This window comes from Xenopus tropicalis, chromosome 1 (genome assembly GCF_000004195.4).
Source record: "Xenopus tropicalis strain Nigerian chromosome 1, UCB_Xtro_10.0, whole genome shotgun sequence".
NCBI lineage: Eukaryota > Metazoa > Chordata > Amphibia > Anura > Pipidae > Xenopus > Xenopus tropicalis.
The window spans coordinates 195,148,713-195,165,697 of NC_030677.2; the positions used below are offsets into that span (position 1 = coordinate 195,148,713).

Sequence of the window (16,985 nt, forward strand, 5' to 3'; positions counted from 1 at the left end):
CTTCGCTTCTGAACCAAACTGAGGAGCCCTATGGGGAAAGTAGTGTATTTGTAATGGTTTTCCCCTTTGCTTCTGAACCAAACTGAGGAGCCCTATGGGGAAAGTAGTGTATTTGCTAAATGGTTTTCCTCTTCGCTTTTGAACCAAATTGAGGAGCCCTATGGGGAAAGTAGTGTATTTGCTAAATGGTTTTCCCCTTCGCTTCTGAACCAAACTGAGGAGCCCTATGGGGAAAGTAGTGTATTTGTAATGGGTTTCCCCTTTGCTTCTGAACCAAACTTAGGAGCCCTATGGGGAAAGTAGTGTATTTGTAATGGTTTTCCCCTTCGCTTCTGAACCAAACTGAGGAGCCCTATGGGGAAAGTAGTGTATTTGTTATGGTTTTCCCCTTCGCTTCTGAACCAAACTGAGGAGCCCTATGGGGAAAGTAGTGTATTTGCTAAATGGTTTTCCCCTTCGCTTCTGAACCAAACTGAGGAGCCCTATGGGGAAAGTAGTGTATTTGCTAAATGGTTTTCCCCTTCGCTTCTGAACCAAACTGAGGAGCCCTATGGGGAAAGTAGTGTATTTGCTAAATGGTTTTCCCCTTCGCTTCTGAACCAAACTGAGGAGCCCTATGGGGAAAGTAGTGTATTTGCTAAATGATTTTCCCCTTCGCTTCTGAACCAAACTGAGGAGCCCTATGGGGAAAATAGTGTATGTTGTTACATTAAAGGGGTAGCTCATTTCACATTCACTTTTACTGTGATGTAGATCAGGGATCCCCAACCTTTTATACCTGTGAGCCACATTCAAATGGAAAAGTGTTGGGGAGAAACACAAGCATGGAAAAAGGAGCTATTATTGACTATTTGGAAGCCCCTATGTAGACTGGCTCTGTTTGGCTTTACACTGGGTTTTATGCAACCAAAACTTGCCTCCAAGCCAGGAATTCAAAAATGAGCACCTGGTTTGAGTCCACTGGGAGCAACATCCAAGGGGTTGGACAGTAACATGTTGCCCCCGAGCCACTGGTTGGGGATCACTAATGTAGACAATAGTATTCTACGGCAATTTGCAAATGATGGCTTGGAAACGTAACAACTATCTGGTTGCTTGGGCTTCATTATCAAAGCAACAAGGCAGCGGTTACAAAATCAGAAGGAAAGATAAATAGTAGAGGGCCAAAACAGAATAGTAAGGCTAATAAGCTGGAAAAAACATTAATACAAAATGTTAATATCAGTTGAAAAGCTTCATTTATCGCAGTGATCCCCAACCAGTGGCTCAGGGGCAACATGTTGCTCACCAACCCCTTGGATGTTGCTCTCAGTGCCCCCAAACCAGGGATTTATATTTGAATTCCTGACTTGGGGGCAAGTTTTGGTTGAATAAAAACAAGATTTCCTACCAAATAAAGCCCCTGTAAGCTGATAGGGTGCATAGAGGCTGCCTAATAGCCAATCACAGCCCTTATTTGGCTCCTCTTTTTACATTTGACTGTGGCCCACGAGTAAGAAAGGCTGGGGACCCCTGCCCTATAACATACTTACACATAAGGGGCAAATTGTGACGCCATTTGAGAAAAGAGCAGCTAAGAAAAATCACAAATTCTAACAGTTTAGAATTTTTGATTTTCACTTGAATTTTAGAGGTTTATCAATCAAAAACAATTTAAATTCAAATTATTTTTAGGTAAAACCCGCTGAGCTTCAATAAAAAAAATCATTGGAAGGCATCTTTTCAACATTCAAGCTATTATAAATTGTGAGGGTTTCTTTTTGAAAAGCCAAATTTTTCAATATGAACTAAAACAATGTTATTTTCACGAAGATCAAGTTTTTATTGGAGAATTAATGCAGTTTTTGAAATTTTAGTTTTTTTGTAAATTTGTGTAAAATTGTGGAGAAAACGTGAGTGTATTTAATTACAGCTTTTTTTCCGCAACTGAATTTTGGAAAAAAAAAAATTACATTGGCCTCTGTGAGTTTATTTAAAAGTGAACTTTGCCATCAAAGAAACAAAGTTATTAAAAAAAAAAGTTTTTTATAGGACTCTTCATTCAGAAATTCCAGCCAAGGGTAAGTTTATTGAATGAAGATCCTGCAAACATTCATGATGCTGTCATTTAAAGTTGAGTTTTTGGGAGTTTGGGGATAACATATAGTTATTTAGAAGAAGGATCTACAAACCAATGGGGGTAAAGAATCAAACACGACACTGGGGCTTTCATTTGCCTTGAGATTTCCCCATTGATTTCAAGAAATGTTTAAAAGCATAAAAAAACATGGGAACTAGTGATGGATTCGCAGGGAATTTCCACGTTTCGCCATTGGTGGATTTTTTCTCAAAACAGGTGACAAAATTTGCCGCAGAAAAAAGGCCATCACGACCAGTGATGAGCGAATCTGTCCCGTTTTGCTTTGCCATAAAATTCGCGAAACACCAAGAAAATTCGTGAAATGCATTTGTCGTGCAATTTTTTTTTGTCGCTCGCATCTATTTTTTGTGGCCCGCGCCTATTTTTTTGTCGACTGCACTTTGTTTCGCAAATCTTCTGCAAGAATCGCTCATTTCTGCTGAAGTGAAACGGGACAGATTCACTCATCACTGACGGGAACTGAAAGAGAAATGATCTTCGGCTCAGCCCAGTCAGAGGGCCAAGAAACAACAGACATTGGTATCTTTAGTATTTACACTAAACTGTTGTGGGCAGTGGAACTTCTACTCCCTTTCTATTGTAGCCAAAGACTAATGTCTAAGGATTCATATGAATTACTTTTTAAATGAAATAAGTGTGAGACTTACATGGGGAGATGTTTGACCAGCTCTACTGGGAAAGGTCAGTGTATATGAATCCCATCTGTAATGAGGCAAATAGTTCAAGTTGACTTTGTAACGTTCATCATTGAACAGATGGTCCTGAATCTGAATCAAGTGAATATATTTACACTAGTCAGCTTCAACACAAGCTATTAAATAAAAGTGTTACTATTTAAATACTTAGGGGCTGATTTACTTACCCACGAACGGGTCGAAATGAGTCTGATTGCGTTTTTTTCGTAATGATCGGTATTTTACGATTTTTGCGTAAAAACGCGAGTTTTTCGTAGCTATTACGAAAGTTGCGTAAAATCTGGCGATTTTTCGTAGCGTTAAAACTTGCGCAAAAAGTTGCGCTTTTTTCGTAGCGTTAAAACTTACGCGAAACTTTGCACCTTTTAAGTTTTAACGCTACGAAAAAGGCGCAACTTTTCGCGTAAGTTTTAACGCTACGAAAAAAGCGCAACTTTTTACGCAACTTTCGTAATGGCTACGAAAAACTCGCGTTTTTACGCAAAAATCGTATTGGTAACGAAAAATTCGTAAAGACGCCGAAAAAATCGCAACAAATACGAAAAAGTCGCAAAATGTTCGTTTTCAAGTCGGAACTTTTCCAATTCGGGTCGGATTCGTGGGTTAGTAAATCAGCCCCTTAGTGTTGTAAATTCTTGTGTGCTATGTATGTAGCTGGCAATTTGTACATGTTTGTGTATAGACTGTACCATACTACCTGCTATCCCTGCAGCTGCTGCACTATAGACATCTCTAACTGTAAGGTAGTGTCTTTCACTTTGCCTTAATTCAGGAATAATCAAGCACAGGCTCTCCAGGCACAGTTGAACTAAAGCTCCCTGTTCTGAACCGGTTATCCGATATTGAAGTCAGACAATCTCTGCTCAAACATTGGCCGACCTCTATAATAAATGATTCCGTAGTTGCTCATGATGCACAACATGCAGTGTCTAATATCAAAGTTCATGCTCTTTGTTTCTTAATATTCACACGGATGTGCTCAAAGAGTTCATTGTTCAAACCTGACCTTGGGTTACCTACGGTTTTCCATTCCACAAATTCATATTTACAGGTCTCGTAATATTTCCGGAAAAAAACACTTTTTTTTTTTCCAATCTACTGTAAACCATGATTTCATTGAATCTGATCATCCAATGATTAGGGTCACAAAATGAATACTTAACAGGAACTAGTCACGATCAACTCTAACATTCTATGACATACATGAAATCTCTTGCTAAGCATTTTGGCATCTTCTTAACATTTAATATATATATACCCTTAAGCTTTTTACAAGAATAAACCACAAAAAAAAAAAAAAAAGCTTATATGCAGTGTTTTGGTTTAAACGTAAGAGCCCATGCCTTTAAATACCATCACAGAATAAAAAAAAAAAACGACTACTTCATGACTTTGTTTACTTGGTCGGGGGTCATGTAGCCACACGGTGGGAGGAACTCTTTGTCTGGTAGCACAGTAGTGTTGAGTACAAGATTTTGGGGAGAGTTTATGATATGGACAGAGGTATAGTCTGAGACAGGCATATCGTAGCTTGAAGCCTTCTCTGCAAAGCAAGGATTCATCTCAGGGATGTTAAGGCTTTCTGTGGTGAAGTAGCTATCATCAATTACATTCGGCTTCACGCTGGCTTCTGTATCCCTGGGCTTGCTCGCAGCACAAAAAGCTGTCACAGCAGACTCACAAATGTAAGCGCTGTCTTGGTTAAGGTTTGCTGGGTGCTGAATAACTGCTTGATTACATTCTTCATTCTCATTCTTCATTCTTTGTCCTGGGGAGAGGAGAAGTCTTCCTGCAGGAGTTATGTCGCTGACCAAAGCATAGAAGTCCATGCTCGGCTTTATGCTCAACTTGCTTAGTGTTATCGGGACGGGCAAGCTTGTTGGTTGGTTCTCACTCACGGCTACAGGCCACGTTTTCTCAGCTTCAGGCTTTGGGCTTCCTTCTTCTGTGTTTGGCACGCTGACACTTGTAGGTGATCCGCTATTAGATTTCTCATCAAGGCACAAAAGATCGGCTTCATTTTCTCTGACATTCTGAGTTTGCCCTAAATCCGAGGTACCGTTGCAAGTGTCGCTGTTACTGAAATCGGTTTCTGGAATATCAGGCTCGCAGCAGCTGGCACGTCCGGAGTCGTCATCCTTAACACCCAAGCAGCTATGGGTCTTCCTGTGTTCCTCTCCGAGAAGTCGGTCGGTATCGGAGCCCTCGTTTTTCTCATCTGTGTCATCAAGGTCCAGCTCAATAAATTCAACCCAAGGGTCATCATTGTACAGCTGTGGTTTGTAGTGATCATGGCATGCCAGTATTGAGTTCACCTCATCCAATTTTCCTCTCTGTTAAAGGAGAAGGAAAGGTAAAAACTAAGTTTTAGCAGAAAGGTCTATGTAAAAACACCAAACAATCACTGTAGTGAGCCCTCTATAAAAGGAAACACCACATTTCTTTCCTTCTGTTTTATACACATGAGCTTCTGTGTCAGCCTTCCTTCTCTCAGCAAAATCCTTCATGGCACAAGCCAGCTAAGTTTACTCCTCTCTCCCCCTCCCTTCTCCCTCCTCCCCCTCCCCATAGCAGCTAAAGCTAAAGGCAGCAGAAGAGATGCAAGCAGCTGCTATCTTAGACAAACAAAGGGAGATTCTAGGGCTGTTTATTCAGGTATGGTAAAGCATTCTACAGAATAGATATAGAGTTCTAGCTTACATTATTGTGTCTAATCTACTGGCAATAAAATGCCTCAGTCGCTTTTCTTTTCCTTGAAAAAAAACTAGAGTACATGCAATTAAATAAGTATTTTCTACAAATTCCTCAATCCTGACAATATTTTCTTGTTCTATATCTACAGTAGAGCAACATTGAGTCCTGCCAGCCAAGCCCTCGCACTAATACACATGGGAGGTCAATAGCAAAGGCACTTAACCTTACTTTCACTAAATTGGCAATTAGAGAAAGTCTTTAGATTATGATATCAACATATGAGACTTAATTATACATCATGCATTGCTCATGCCTCGAGGGAAATTCCCCTTATGGCTTTAAAGCTAGAATAGTTATTTTCATTCTGATATAATTCATTCTCTTTGGGAGGAACCATTGTCTCCAAACTCACCTGCAAAAGATCAGGATCAATCCCTTTTATTTTTGGGACAGGGACTGGTGGAAGGATTATCATCTTTAACCTTTGGAAAATAAAAAATATATACATATAAGATATATGTTAGGCAGTTATGTAAAAACAGTCAAGATATTTATGTCCTGTATATATTGTTATAATGAAATATTTATGTTTGATTATATAAATAAATCCATTTTAATTTTTGGCCTAAGACTGGCGGAAAGTTTCTGAAATCATCGTTTTGCATGAAATCTTTCTGTTTATATTTCATGCTATGACACTTACATGGTATAAAAAGCAAGTCGGGATGATATGTAACGGAGAATTAGGGAAAGGCTAGAATGCGTCGACGCTTGCTCACATCTCACATGTAGGGCCCGTATCACAAACAATATTTTTCATGGAGAATCACAGCAATAAAAAGGTTATAATGTGTACATGTCCCCAAACAGGCCTAGACACACAATGCCGTATTAAAAAAGGAAAACTTGTTTAAAATTCATCAGCTAAATTACCAGTTGACTCAGGATAAGGATCTGTGGTTGACATTTCAAGACAAAAAGGGTCTCCTTCCCAGATCTGTACAACTATATATGTTCTTGGATGTCTTCTCTTTTCCCCTCAAAGCTGCCACCTTTTCACACCATCCACTTCCTCTACTGTCTTCCTCCATAAGCCTTTCCCTCTTGCAGACCCTTACCCTTGGATTTCAAATCCTGAATTCTACGCTAAGGAACTTGCCCTCAACCTATTCATCATTACACCAGAATCTTACTTTTAGAAGCAGACATTTGATTTGGCAAATAGTGACCTGTGTCTCTCCCAATGTGAATCCCTGCATTTGTACCTTTCTATTTGTGTCCCCAATTTACCCTTGATGGTAACTAAGCTGCATGAATCCACATGGTGGCAAAATGATCCTATTGGGTTTAATTCATGTTTAAACGGATTTTTTTTAGTAGACAAAAGGTATGGAGATCCAAATTATGGAAATTACTGAAAAATCCCAGATCCTAAACTTTCTGGATAACAGGTCCCATACCTACATTAGATTAAAGGTAGTGATAAGCGAATCTGCCCCGTTTCACTTTGCCATAACATTCGTGAAACAGCAAGAAAATTTGTGTAATTGTGAAAAATTTGCACAATTTTTTTGTTGCCCGCTTTTTTTTGGTCACCCACATCTATTTTTTGTCGCCCGCACTTTTTTGACGTGACAACGCCCAATTTTGATGCGACTGCGCCCTTTTATTGACGTGACTGCGGCCTTTTTTTATACAACCACGCCCAATTTTGCTGCGACTGCGCCCTTTTATTGACATGACTGCGGCCTTTTTTGATACGACCATGCCCAATTTTGATGCGACTGCGCCCTTTTATTGACATGACTGCGGCCTTTTTTGATACGACCATGCCCAATTTTGATGCGACTGCGCCCTTTTATTGACATGACTGCGGCCTTTTTTGATACGACCATGCCCAATTTTGATGCGACTGCGCCCTTTTATTGACATGACTGCGGCCTTTTTTGATACGACCATGCCCAATTTTGATGCCACTGCGCCCTTTTATTGACGTGACCGCAACCTTTTTTGATACGACCACGCCCAATTTGATGCGCAACAAAAATTTCCACACCACAAATTTTTCCACTGCGAATTTTCACAGAAGTTTCGCAAAACAATTCGCCAGTGGCGAAATGTGGAAATTCGCTACGAATCCATGCCTGGCGAATAAATTTGCTCATCACTAACTAAGGGCTATATAACAATTGCCATTTTGGCCATACTGGGTGTGTTACAGCTCATAGGTAGGATAAATACCATTATCACAGATAAAATTACTAGTTATCAAAATCTGCCAAAAGTCGATTTATTCCTACAATAATAAAGTGAAAATCCCCAACTTCTTTTTTGAATATACTATATTAGTTTGCTCACTGAGGGACTATCAGAGCTCAGTGCCTTACGTGGAGGCATATTTTCTCACTTTTATCTTTTTAAAACCACAAAATAAACTAATTTCAACAAATGTCAGACATTTATCCAAAAAAGTCACTTTTTCAAATTATCGCACAAAAGCCAGTGTCACACCTCTTAAAATTTGAAGCTAAGAAAGATCTTCCAATTGTAAAAGGGGCATCGGAATTGCTGCAATTTTGTTGCATAATAAATGTCTGTCCTGCTTTTTTTTTTCATGAAAAGTTTTAGCGCAAAAAAGCATGAATTGTGTAACAAAATTAAATATGAATGTTAGTAAATGCCCCCCCATAATGATATGTGGCCCATTTAAGAACAAAAAACAAAGAACATACCTCTTCTTTTTGAAAACTAGAATAAAAATGAAGACAAGCAACATGCCGAATAATCCGATAGTAAGAAAGAGGAGAAATGGAACATCGGGAAGGTCAGGCTCTGCAAGACAATAGCAATAAGAATAACAAGTCAGTATTCTGATGGAGTACAGAATAGATACAAAACCAAGGGTTTATGCTATTTTCATTACAGGCAATTCACCAGTGCAGTCAGTGACCAACATATCTACAGTACATGGGCGTATCTATACATGACAATGCTCATACAGGAGCATGAAGTTACCATTGAAATCCTTTGGTCTGACAAAGGCAAAAAGAGAAATAAATGCATGAATCTGTGAAACTGACACTATAATCATTTCCCATTGTTTGGAATCTGGTTTAGATTAGAGGATAACTGCCACTATCATTTACTTAAAGGCACCTCTGCCAAAATAGCCTGTGGCTCGGCTGCGGCAGATGTTGTTTGTAAGGAACAATGTGGGATTTCTGAGCTTTCTGAGATATAAAAAGGATCTAGTGTACTGATCACAGGAGCAATTATATAGCTAAATGCATATTAGCAAGTATAAGTCTGTAAGCCTCATTCACAATTGCAAGTGCAAAGTGCTACAATGGAATCAAACCTAAAGGCCCCCATACACGGGCCGATAATAGCTGCCGATATCGGTCCCTTGAACCGACTCAGCAGCTTATCTGCCTGTGTAGGGGCAGAAACGAGCAGACTGGCCGACCGATATCTGGCCTGAAAATGGCCAGATATCGATCGGGCAGGTTAAAAGATTCAGTCGGATCGGGGACTGCATCGGCTCGTTGATGCGGTCCCCGAACCGACTGCCCCATTGCCGCCTACATAATCGGTCGTTTGGCCCCAGCGGATCTTACCGTGTATGGGGACCTTTAGTTGCGCCCATGACTGCTCCTAACAACTTGCTGTAGTGCAAGAAAACCCAGGAATAGCTGTAAATACAAGGTTCCCTTAGTGGGTTGCATCAAGTCCTTGGCGTTACTTACTTGGCAGGAATTGGACGTTAATGCTGTTATTATTGTCACACTCTGTGAGATAATATGACATAATTCTAAAAACATTCCAGTTTTATTGGTGCATTGTGGGGAAGTTGCGATGGATGCAGCACAGCATGCAGCTACAATTACAGTGGAATTCAGGGGAAAACACTGTCTTATTGATGTAAAAAATGTGTCAGAAAATTGCACTTTGCGCCATGCACTGCATTCATTAATGAGGCTTTGTGTCTGCTTGTTACAATATGAGCTTTATTCCTGCAACATACTGTATATGCTTGAAAGGCTGATTGTAGGCAGGGAAGGGAAAGTTTTGCTCAACAATTAAACCCATGTGAGGGTGTGACCATAAAACATATAAAAATACACCCATTATCAATAGATATAGGACATTAGGACATTTGTTCATAAGGCTAATAAAATGCCCTCCTCTTTAAACAAAACAAGGATTGTTTGTCCTTTTATTGTATTATATTCAAGCTGACTGTCGGTGGGAATGACGGGGGCTACAACATGAAGCTGGCTACTACTCCTGTATAAACTATAGCAACAAAGGGAAAGTTGCACTCAACACTAAGGGGCTGATTTACTAACCCACGAATCCGGCCCGAATTGGAAAAGTTCCGACTTGAAAACGAACATTTTGCGACTTTTTCGTATTTTTTTGCGATTTTTTCGGCGTCTTTACGAATTTTTCGTTACCAATACGATTTTTGCGTAAAAACGCAAGTTTTTCGTAGCCATTACGAAAGTTGCATAAAATCGCCCGATTTTTCCGTAGCGTTAAAACTTACGCGAAAAGTTGCGCCTTTTTCGTAGCGTTAAAACTTAAAAGGTGCGAAGTTTCGCGTAAGTTTTAACGCTACGAAAAAAGTGCAACTTTTTGCGCAAGTTTTAACGCTACGAAAAATCGCCAGATTTTACGCAACTTTCGTAATGGCTACGAAAAACTCGTGTTTTTACGCAAAAATCGTATTGGTAACGAAAAATTCGTAAAGACGCTGAAAAAATCGCAAAAAATACGAATAAATCGCAAAATACCGATCATTACGAAAAAAACGCAATCGGACTCATTTCGACCCGTTCGTGGGTTAGTAAATGTGCCCCTAATGGTTTAAAACTGTTAAGTGCTGAGCACAACTTTCCCTTTGTTGCTATAGTTTATACAGGAGTAGTAGCCAGCTCCATGTTGTAGCCCCTGTCATTCCCACCTACAGTCAGGTGATCCCAATGAGCCAATAAAAAGGGCAACCATTTGGGGGTTTTAACCTTGAAAGTAAGCTTAGTCCCTTTGTTAAATGTATATTGAAGCAGTAGAATCCTTAGTGAAACAGATAAAAGTGAGTGTAGGACTGGCCAGACTGGGGGTGACTGTGACGTAGTTGGGCAGTTGGGAGTATATTGCAATATATGGACAAACAATCCCTGTTTTGTTTAAAGGGGAGGGCATTTCTTAGTAGCTTAATGCACAGAATGGCTTAATATCCTATATATATTGATAATGGGGGAGTGCAGAGGATTTGTCAGATTGTGGGCAGGCAGGTAGGTAGGTGGAGGGACCTCACTGTGCCACTGCCCCGGCAAGGCTGCCTTTGATAGACCAGTGACTGCAGCACAGAGATATAAAACTGAAGGGAAGAACTTTCTGTGCCTCCGGTGAAGGCTCTTCAGCTTGAGAACTGGATGTTATTGAGAACATTTATTATTTGCAAGCTGATTCCATTTTACAGCTGAAAGAGTAGAGAGTTCATTACAGCATTACATGAATGTGAGGGGCTGCTGCTTTGCTAAAGCTATTACACCCACGTTATTTGTCAGAACAAGTAACCATACGGGATCTCTAAAAATTGCAATTTTCAAAAGCCGGCATTTTTATAAAAGCTATTTCATTACCAAAACCTTTTTACCAATGTTGCAGGGCAGCGAGAGAGCAATATACAATATTACACTAAAAACATTATCCGGAACTGCGTCTGCCGTAAGTAATAGGCCGTGGCCTTCTCTGGGGTTAGAGGAATTGTTTCGTTTTTTAAGTAGCACACATTTCATTTGTTTGTCCTTGTGCATAAAAGATAATTTTCAGTCAATTTCCACTTCTTGATTGGAAAATAGCATTCTGTGTTTAACTCTTCATTTTGTTCCATTTCTCCCTACCTGCTTGAATCCTTGAAATCTGTATTGTACTGTACTGTTCCATCCAGCAACTGCCTCTTGGTCCCTTCTTAAGGGGGAAGTTTCACCTTTACGTTAACTTTTAGTATGTTAAAGAATATCTAATTTCTTGCAAATTTGCAATTGGTCTTTCTTTTAATAGTTTTTGCATTATTCACCTTGCTCTTCTACATCTTTCCAGCTTTCAAATGGAGGCCACTGGTCCTGAAAGCCTAACAACTATTGCTCCCTGAACCATTATTATTTTTTATCTTCCATTTGGTTCAACTCCTATTCATATTCCAGTCTCTTATTTAAACCACTGCCTGGTTGCTAAGGTAAACAAGACCCTAGAAACCAGATAGCTGCTGAAATACCAAACTGGAGAGCTGCTAAACAGAAAGCTAAATAAATGAAAAACCACAAAAAATAAAAACCAATTGCAAATTGTCATTTACATGGGAACATCCCCTTGCTTTGCATGTACAGAGGGAAATACAGGGGCAAAACAAACCTAACTTTGCCCATTAACTTTGTCCATATAGATTGTAAGCTCTACGGGGCAGAGACCTCCAACCTCTTGTGTCTTTGAGTCTTAACTTATTGCAACTGTACCTTGTATTTATTTGTATTTCTTGTTATACTTTGTATTTATCTATTATTATCTTAATAACCCCCTGTTTGTATTAATCTATTCTACTGTACAGCACTGCGTACATAAGTAGCACTTTATAAATAAAGATATACATACATACATTAATAGGCTGGTGTGACCTAACTTGTATTTGTGCCCTTGGCTTGTCTGTGTGCCAAGGGCACGTATCGTATGATCCAATTTTTATAGAGACCTACATAATTTGGGGTTATAGTTTCACTTTACTTGGGGGCTTATGGCTGTCATTCATGGACCAGCACTTGTGGATTGGCTACTGTATTTTGTCCTATTAAGTCACCAACACAATTGGCTACATATCACTTGTCATTGCCCATTGGCCATATAGCAATTGTCATTCCCTTATATCCTCTGCCTCTTCCCGATAATTAGAAAACATTAAACCATCATAATCATTCAATATAAAGTTCCAATAATCATAATAAATTAAAGCATTTATGATAATCATTCAATATAAAGTTCCAGCAACTAAAAGAAAACCCCTTACCTGGCAATATTGTTAGTGGTATATGCAAGATTTCACTGAACTCTCCAAATTTTCCATTAGAGAGTTGTTTGCAACGAACCCTAGCGAAATAATCCTTTCCTGTTTTCAGAGCGTAGACCGGTAAATATTTGGTTTGCACTTTGTCCAGCTGAAAAGCAGAACACCAGAGCTGTTAGCGGTTGGAAAGAACAATATCTCAATGACACCGGCTCAGAAATCAAGCAACAGAGAGAAAAAACAGAGGCGCTGAGCAGCGATTCTAAGCTGAATGCCTTTTATTGGGTACATTTTGGGGGCTCTATGGCCTTGAACTATGGCAACTCTCAGCATGCCCCCGGGGGCCCCTGATTGGTACTAACTAAGTTATAAATATTGCTGTATTTAACTTGACGTGAGCAACGTCGGATCTTGACCCGCCATTCTCCCAACCTTAACCCCTTTGCCTGTTTTTACTTACCAACCCCAATAAACACACGGACACCAATTCTTGGGATAAAATGGCCGCAGAACATTTATTAATAACAATTAGAGTTTTAATTTAAAACATATCATAAGAACAAATAAGATAGAAAACAACTCATGAACACCATACAAATGTTTGTATAACAAACAACCAACTTTGAATAAACATAAACCATAACATACACCATAACAAGCCAATAACTGCGCAGCGCAACTGGCGCTGCCAGCTGCCCTTCCAGCCCGGAACCCCCTACCCAACAAAACTCATCAGATAAAAAACTGGGAGTGGCTATGTCTGTCCTACTGCTACGTCATGCCCCTGCTTCCCTACCCTTCGGGTCATTGGGCTACTAGAACATTAGGCAAGCACACTGAATGTGTAGGACTGAAAGCATGGCCGCCCTGCAGTTGCAATGCACAGGATTCCAGCACAAGTTCAGCCAGGGAGCCATCAGTATCCCACTCACACTTACTTGTGAAATGCTTTGAAAGCCTTAGGGGCACATTTACTAACCCACGAACCGGCCGAATGCGTCCGATTACGTTTTTTTTCGCAATGATCTTGCGATTTTTTCGGAAAATTGTCGCGACTTTTTCATTACTAATACAATTTGTGCGAAAAAACGCGAGTTTTTTGTAGCCATTCCGAAAGTTGCGCAAAATCTGGCGATTTTTCGTAGCGTTAAAACTTGCGCAAAAAGTTGCAATTTTTTCGTAGTGTTAAAACTTGCACGAAACGTCGCACCTTTTAAGTTTTAACGCTACGAAAAAGGCGCAACTTTTCGCGCAAGTTTTAACGCTACGAAAAAATCGCCAGATTTTGCGCAACTTTCGGAATGGCTACGAAAAACTCGCGTTTTTTCGCGCAAATCGTATTGGTAACGAAAAAGTCGCGACAATTTCCGAAAAGTCGTAAAGACGCCGAAAAAAATCGCAAAAAATACGAAAAAGTCGCAAAATGTTCGTTTTCAAATCGGAATTTTTCCAATTCGGTTCAGATTCGTGTCTTAGTAAATGTGCCCCTTAGTGTTCCCGAGATAAAAGAAAGTATTTTTATAGGCAGTCATTGCAAGGCACCCATGGTAATGGCAGTGGCACCCAAGCAGCCCAGTCCAACTGCTTTGCAGGAGACCTGAATTTCGAACCTACTCCCCTAAATTCCTCTCTATGAATTTGCTGCTAGGATCCATGCTGGAAATGCTGAAATGTAGGGATGCACCCAATCCGGGATTGGGTTCGGGATCCGGCCAAGATGGTGCCTTTTTCAGCAGGCAGGGGCCATTTTTACATATAGTATTAACTTGTATACCAAAGTGAATCCAGCACAATATATTATTCATAATTGCCTACAAGATTATAGAGTTTTTGTTGTTTATCCTATATGTCTCCTTTAAACTAACCCGAGATGCCAGTAAAATCATGGCAGAAAATGTATTCAGAGAATTGCAATGACCTTATACTTGTCAGTAAGGTCCCTGCAGGAAAAACTGCATTAAATCCTGATGTGCCAGTCAGATTAGTATAGGAAATAAATGAAAATTGTATGAACCCCTAGATGTGCTAGTAAGCTCACTGCAGAATATGGATTCAGAGAACAGCATTTACCCCAGACATGCCAGTAAGATCACTGCAGAAAATATAATGAGCATTAAATTAAACGTAAACATACCAGTACAATCATGGCAGAAATGGATTCAGAGAACAGCATTAACCTCTGGCATGTCAGTAAGAATATTCCTGGAAGAACTGCATTAACCCCAGACATGCCAGTAAAACCAGTACAGAAAATGGATGTGAAATTGTATGAACCCCTAGACAAGCAAGTAAACTTATTGCATACAATGGATTTTAAGAATTGCATTAACCCCCAAAATGACTGTAAGATTACTGCAGAAAATAAATTCCCTTAACCCAAGACACGTCAGTATGCCATAAAGGCCATTGCTTTAGATAATTAGCACTGAATTAACCCAAGACATGCCAGTAAGATCATTGCAGAAGATGGATAATGAGCACTGAATTAACCCAAGACATGCCAGTAAGATCACTGCAGAAAATGAATGAGTCAGAGAGTTGCATTAAATAAGATCATTACACCAGACAATTCAGTAAGAACAGCACAAAACATGAATGGGAATTGTATAAACCCTTACATGTGTCAGTGAGATCCCTGCAGAAAATGGATTCAGAGAACTCCATTAACCCCTGACATACTAGTCATTTTTATATTTAGTGAGAATATAAAAAAAAAAGTTGTCTTACTACTGTCCACTGGGATTCATTGGCTTCCTTCATATGAACCTCATATTCCAGGCTTATCCACCCACTTGTAACATCTGCTGAGGGCGGTGGTTCCCAACTTAACTGGATGTCTACGCGCATACGGGTCAGGCTGATGTTTAACACAGTCCAGTTCAGGGCCACAGGGGGGTCAGGTTCCACTGTTCAGGAAAACAAGCAGTTGAAGCAATGGAACGAGGGGGGCCAAAAACACTATTCTGTGTAGGTGCCGACTTATTCTGTGTAGGTGCCGACTGTACCACTATTCTGTGTAGGTGCCGACTGTACCACTATTCTGTGTAGGTGCCGACTGTACCGCTATTCTGTGTAGGTGCCGACTGTACCGCTATTCTGTGTAGGTGCCGACTGTACCGCTATTCTGTGTAGGTGCCGACTGTACCACTATTCTGTGTAGGTGCCGACTGTACCACTATTCTGTGTAGGTGCCGACTGTACCACTATTCTGTGTAGGTGCCGACTTATTCTGTGTAGGTGCCAACTGTACCACTATTCTGTGTAGGTGCCAACTGTACCACAATTCTGTGTAGGTGCCGACTGTACCACTATTCTGTGTAGGTGCCGACTGTACCGCTATTCTGTGTAGGTGCCGACTGTACCACTATTCTGTGTAGGTGCCGACTGTACCGCTATTCTGTGTAGGTGCCGACTGTACCGCTATTCTGTGTAGGTGCCGACTGTACCACTATTCTGTGTAGGTGCCGACTGTACCACTATTCTGTGTAGGTGCCGACTGTACCACTATTCTGTGTAGGTGCCGACTGTACCGCTATTCTGTGTAGGTGCTGACTGTACCGCTATTCTGTGTAGGTGCCGACTGTACCGCTATTCTGTGTAGGTGCTGACTGTACCGCTATTCTGTGTAGGTGCTGACTGTACCACTATTCTGCAGGATAAAAATCTAGGGGAGTGCAATCAACCAATCATGTAAGTGCTGGCTATTACACAATTTACTGGGGTGAGTTTCTGTTTGGGACTATTACCTTTATATTATGTTGCAAAAACAGTTGCACTTTACAGGAAAGGGGTGGGATTATGATGAATCAGGGGAAAGGATATGGGGCCCTAGACACAAATTTTTGTTCTTGAACTCATACTCTTGGCGGATATTATGCATTTTTTAAACTAAAGTAAGACACCATAGGTCATAGAACTTCTGGTTTCTTAAACTGATATTATTGAGAATCATATACTAATAAAATGGGATTATTGGGAATATATGACACTTACCAATATCGTCCACGGAGAAGCAGTAATCATCAAATTCAGTATCTTCACTTACAAGTTTGGTGCAATAAGAGACCCAAATAGAAGTATAGGTTTTACTGAAATAGCAGCTGTTTTCTCCCCCGGTTACAGTATCTGGGCAATCTGTCCAGTTGGCCTCAATCCTGGCAATAAGAAAACAATGAAACCTTGAAACAGACACCTCCACAGGAGAGCACCCAGACTTAATGAGGTTGTAATTTATAACGAGCTAGCTGAGAGTCTGACACTCCAGCCAATTAAAAGGCATTATGTCATGAAAGGCATCCGATGTTCCGATAAGCGTAGAGGTGGCAGAATAAAGGTAACTGCAACCCAAGTTATTCTTGCTTTCCAAGAGTGTATTGTATTATAAATACCCAAA

The 16,985-nt window shown here is 40.2% G+C and overlaps 1 protein-coding gene across 1 annotated transcript in view; it reads right to left on the reverse strand.

Annotated features, from left to right (window-relative positions):
- Positions 1–3,387: 3,387 nt before the first annotated feature.
- Positions 3,388–16,985, reverse strand: part of ghr (growth hormone receptor) — a 254,640-nt gene continuing 241,042 nt past the window's right edge. Inside the window, exons 6-11 of the mRNA XM_002933047.4 lie at positions 16,586–16,746; positions 15,320–15,498; positions 12,596–12,743; positions 8,262–8,361; positions 5,942–6,011; positions 3,388–5,168 (exon numbers count right to left, since the gene is read on the reverse strand). Coding sequence (XP_002933093.3) covers positions 4,215–5,168; positions 5,942–6,011; positions 8,262–8,361; positions 12,596–12,743; positions 15,320–15,498; positions 16,586–16,746 — 1,612 coding nt within the window. The 3' untranslated portion in view covers positions 3,388–4,214. The remainder of the gene's footprint in view (positions 5,169–5,941; positions 6,012–8,261; positions 8,362–12,595; positions 12,744–15,319; positions 15,499–16,585; positions 16,747–16,985) is intronic.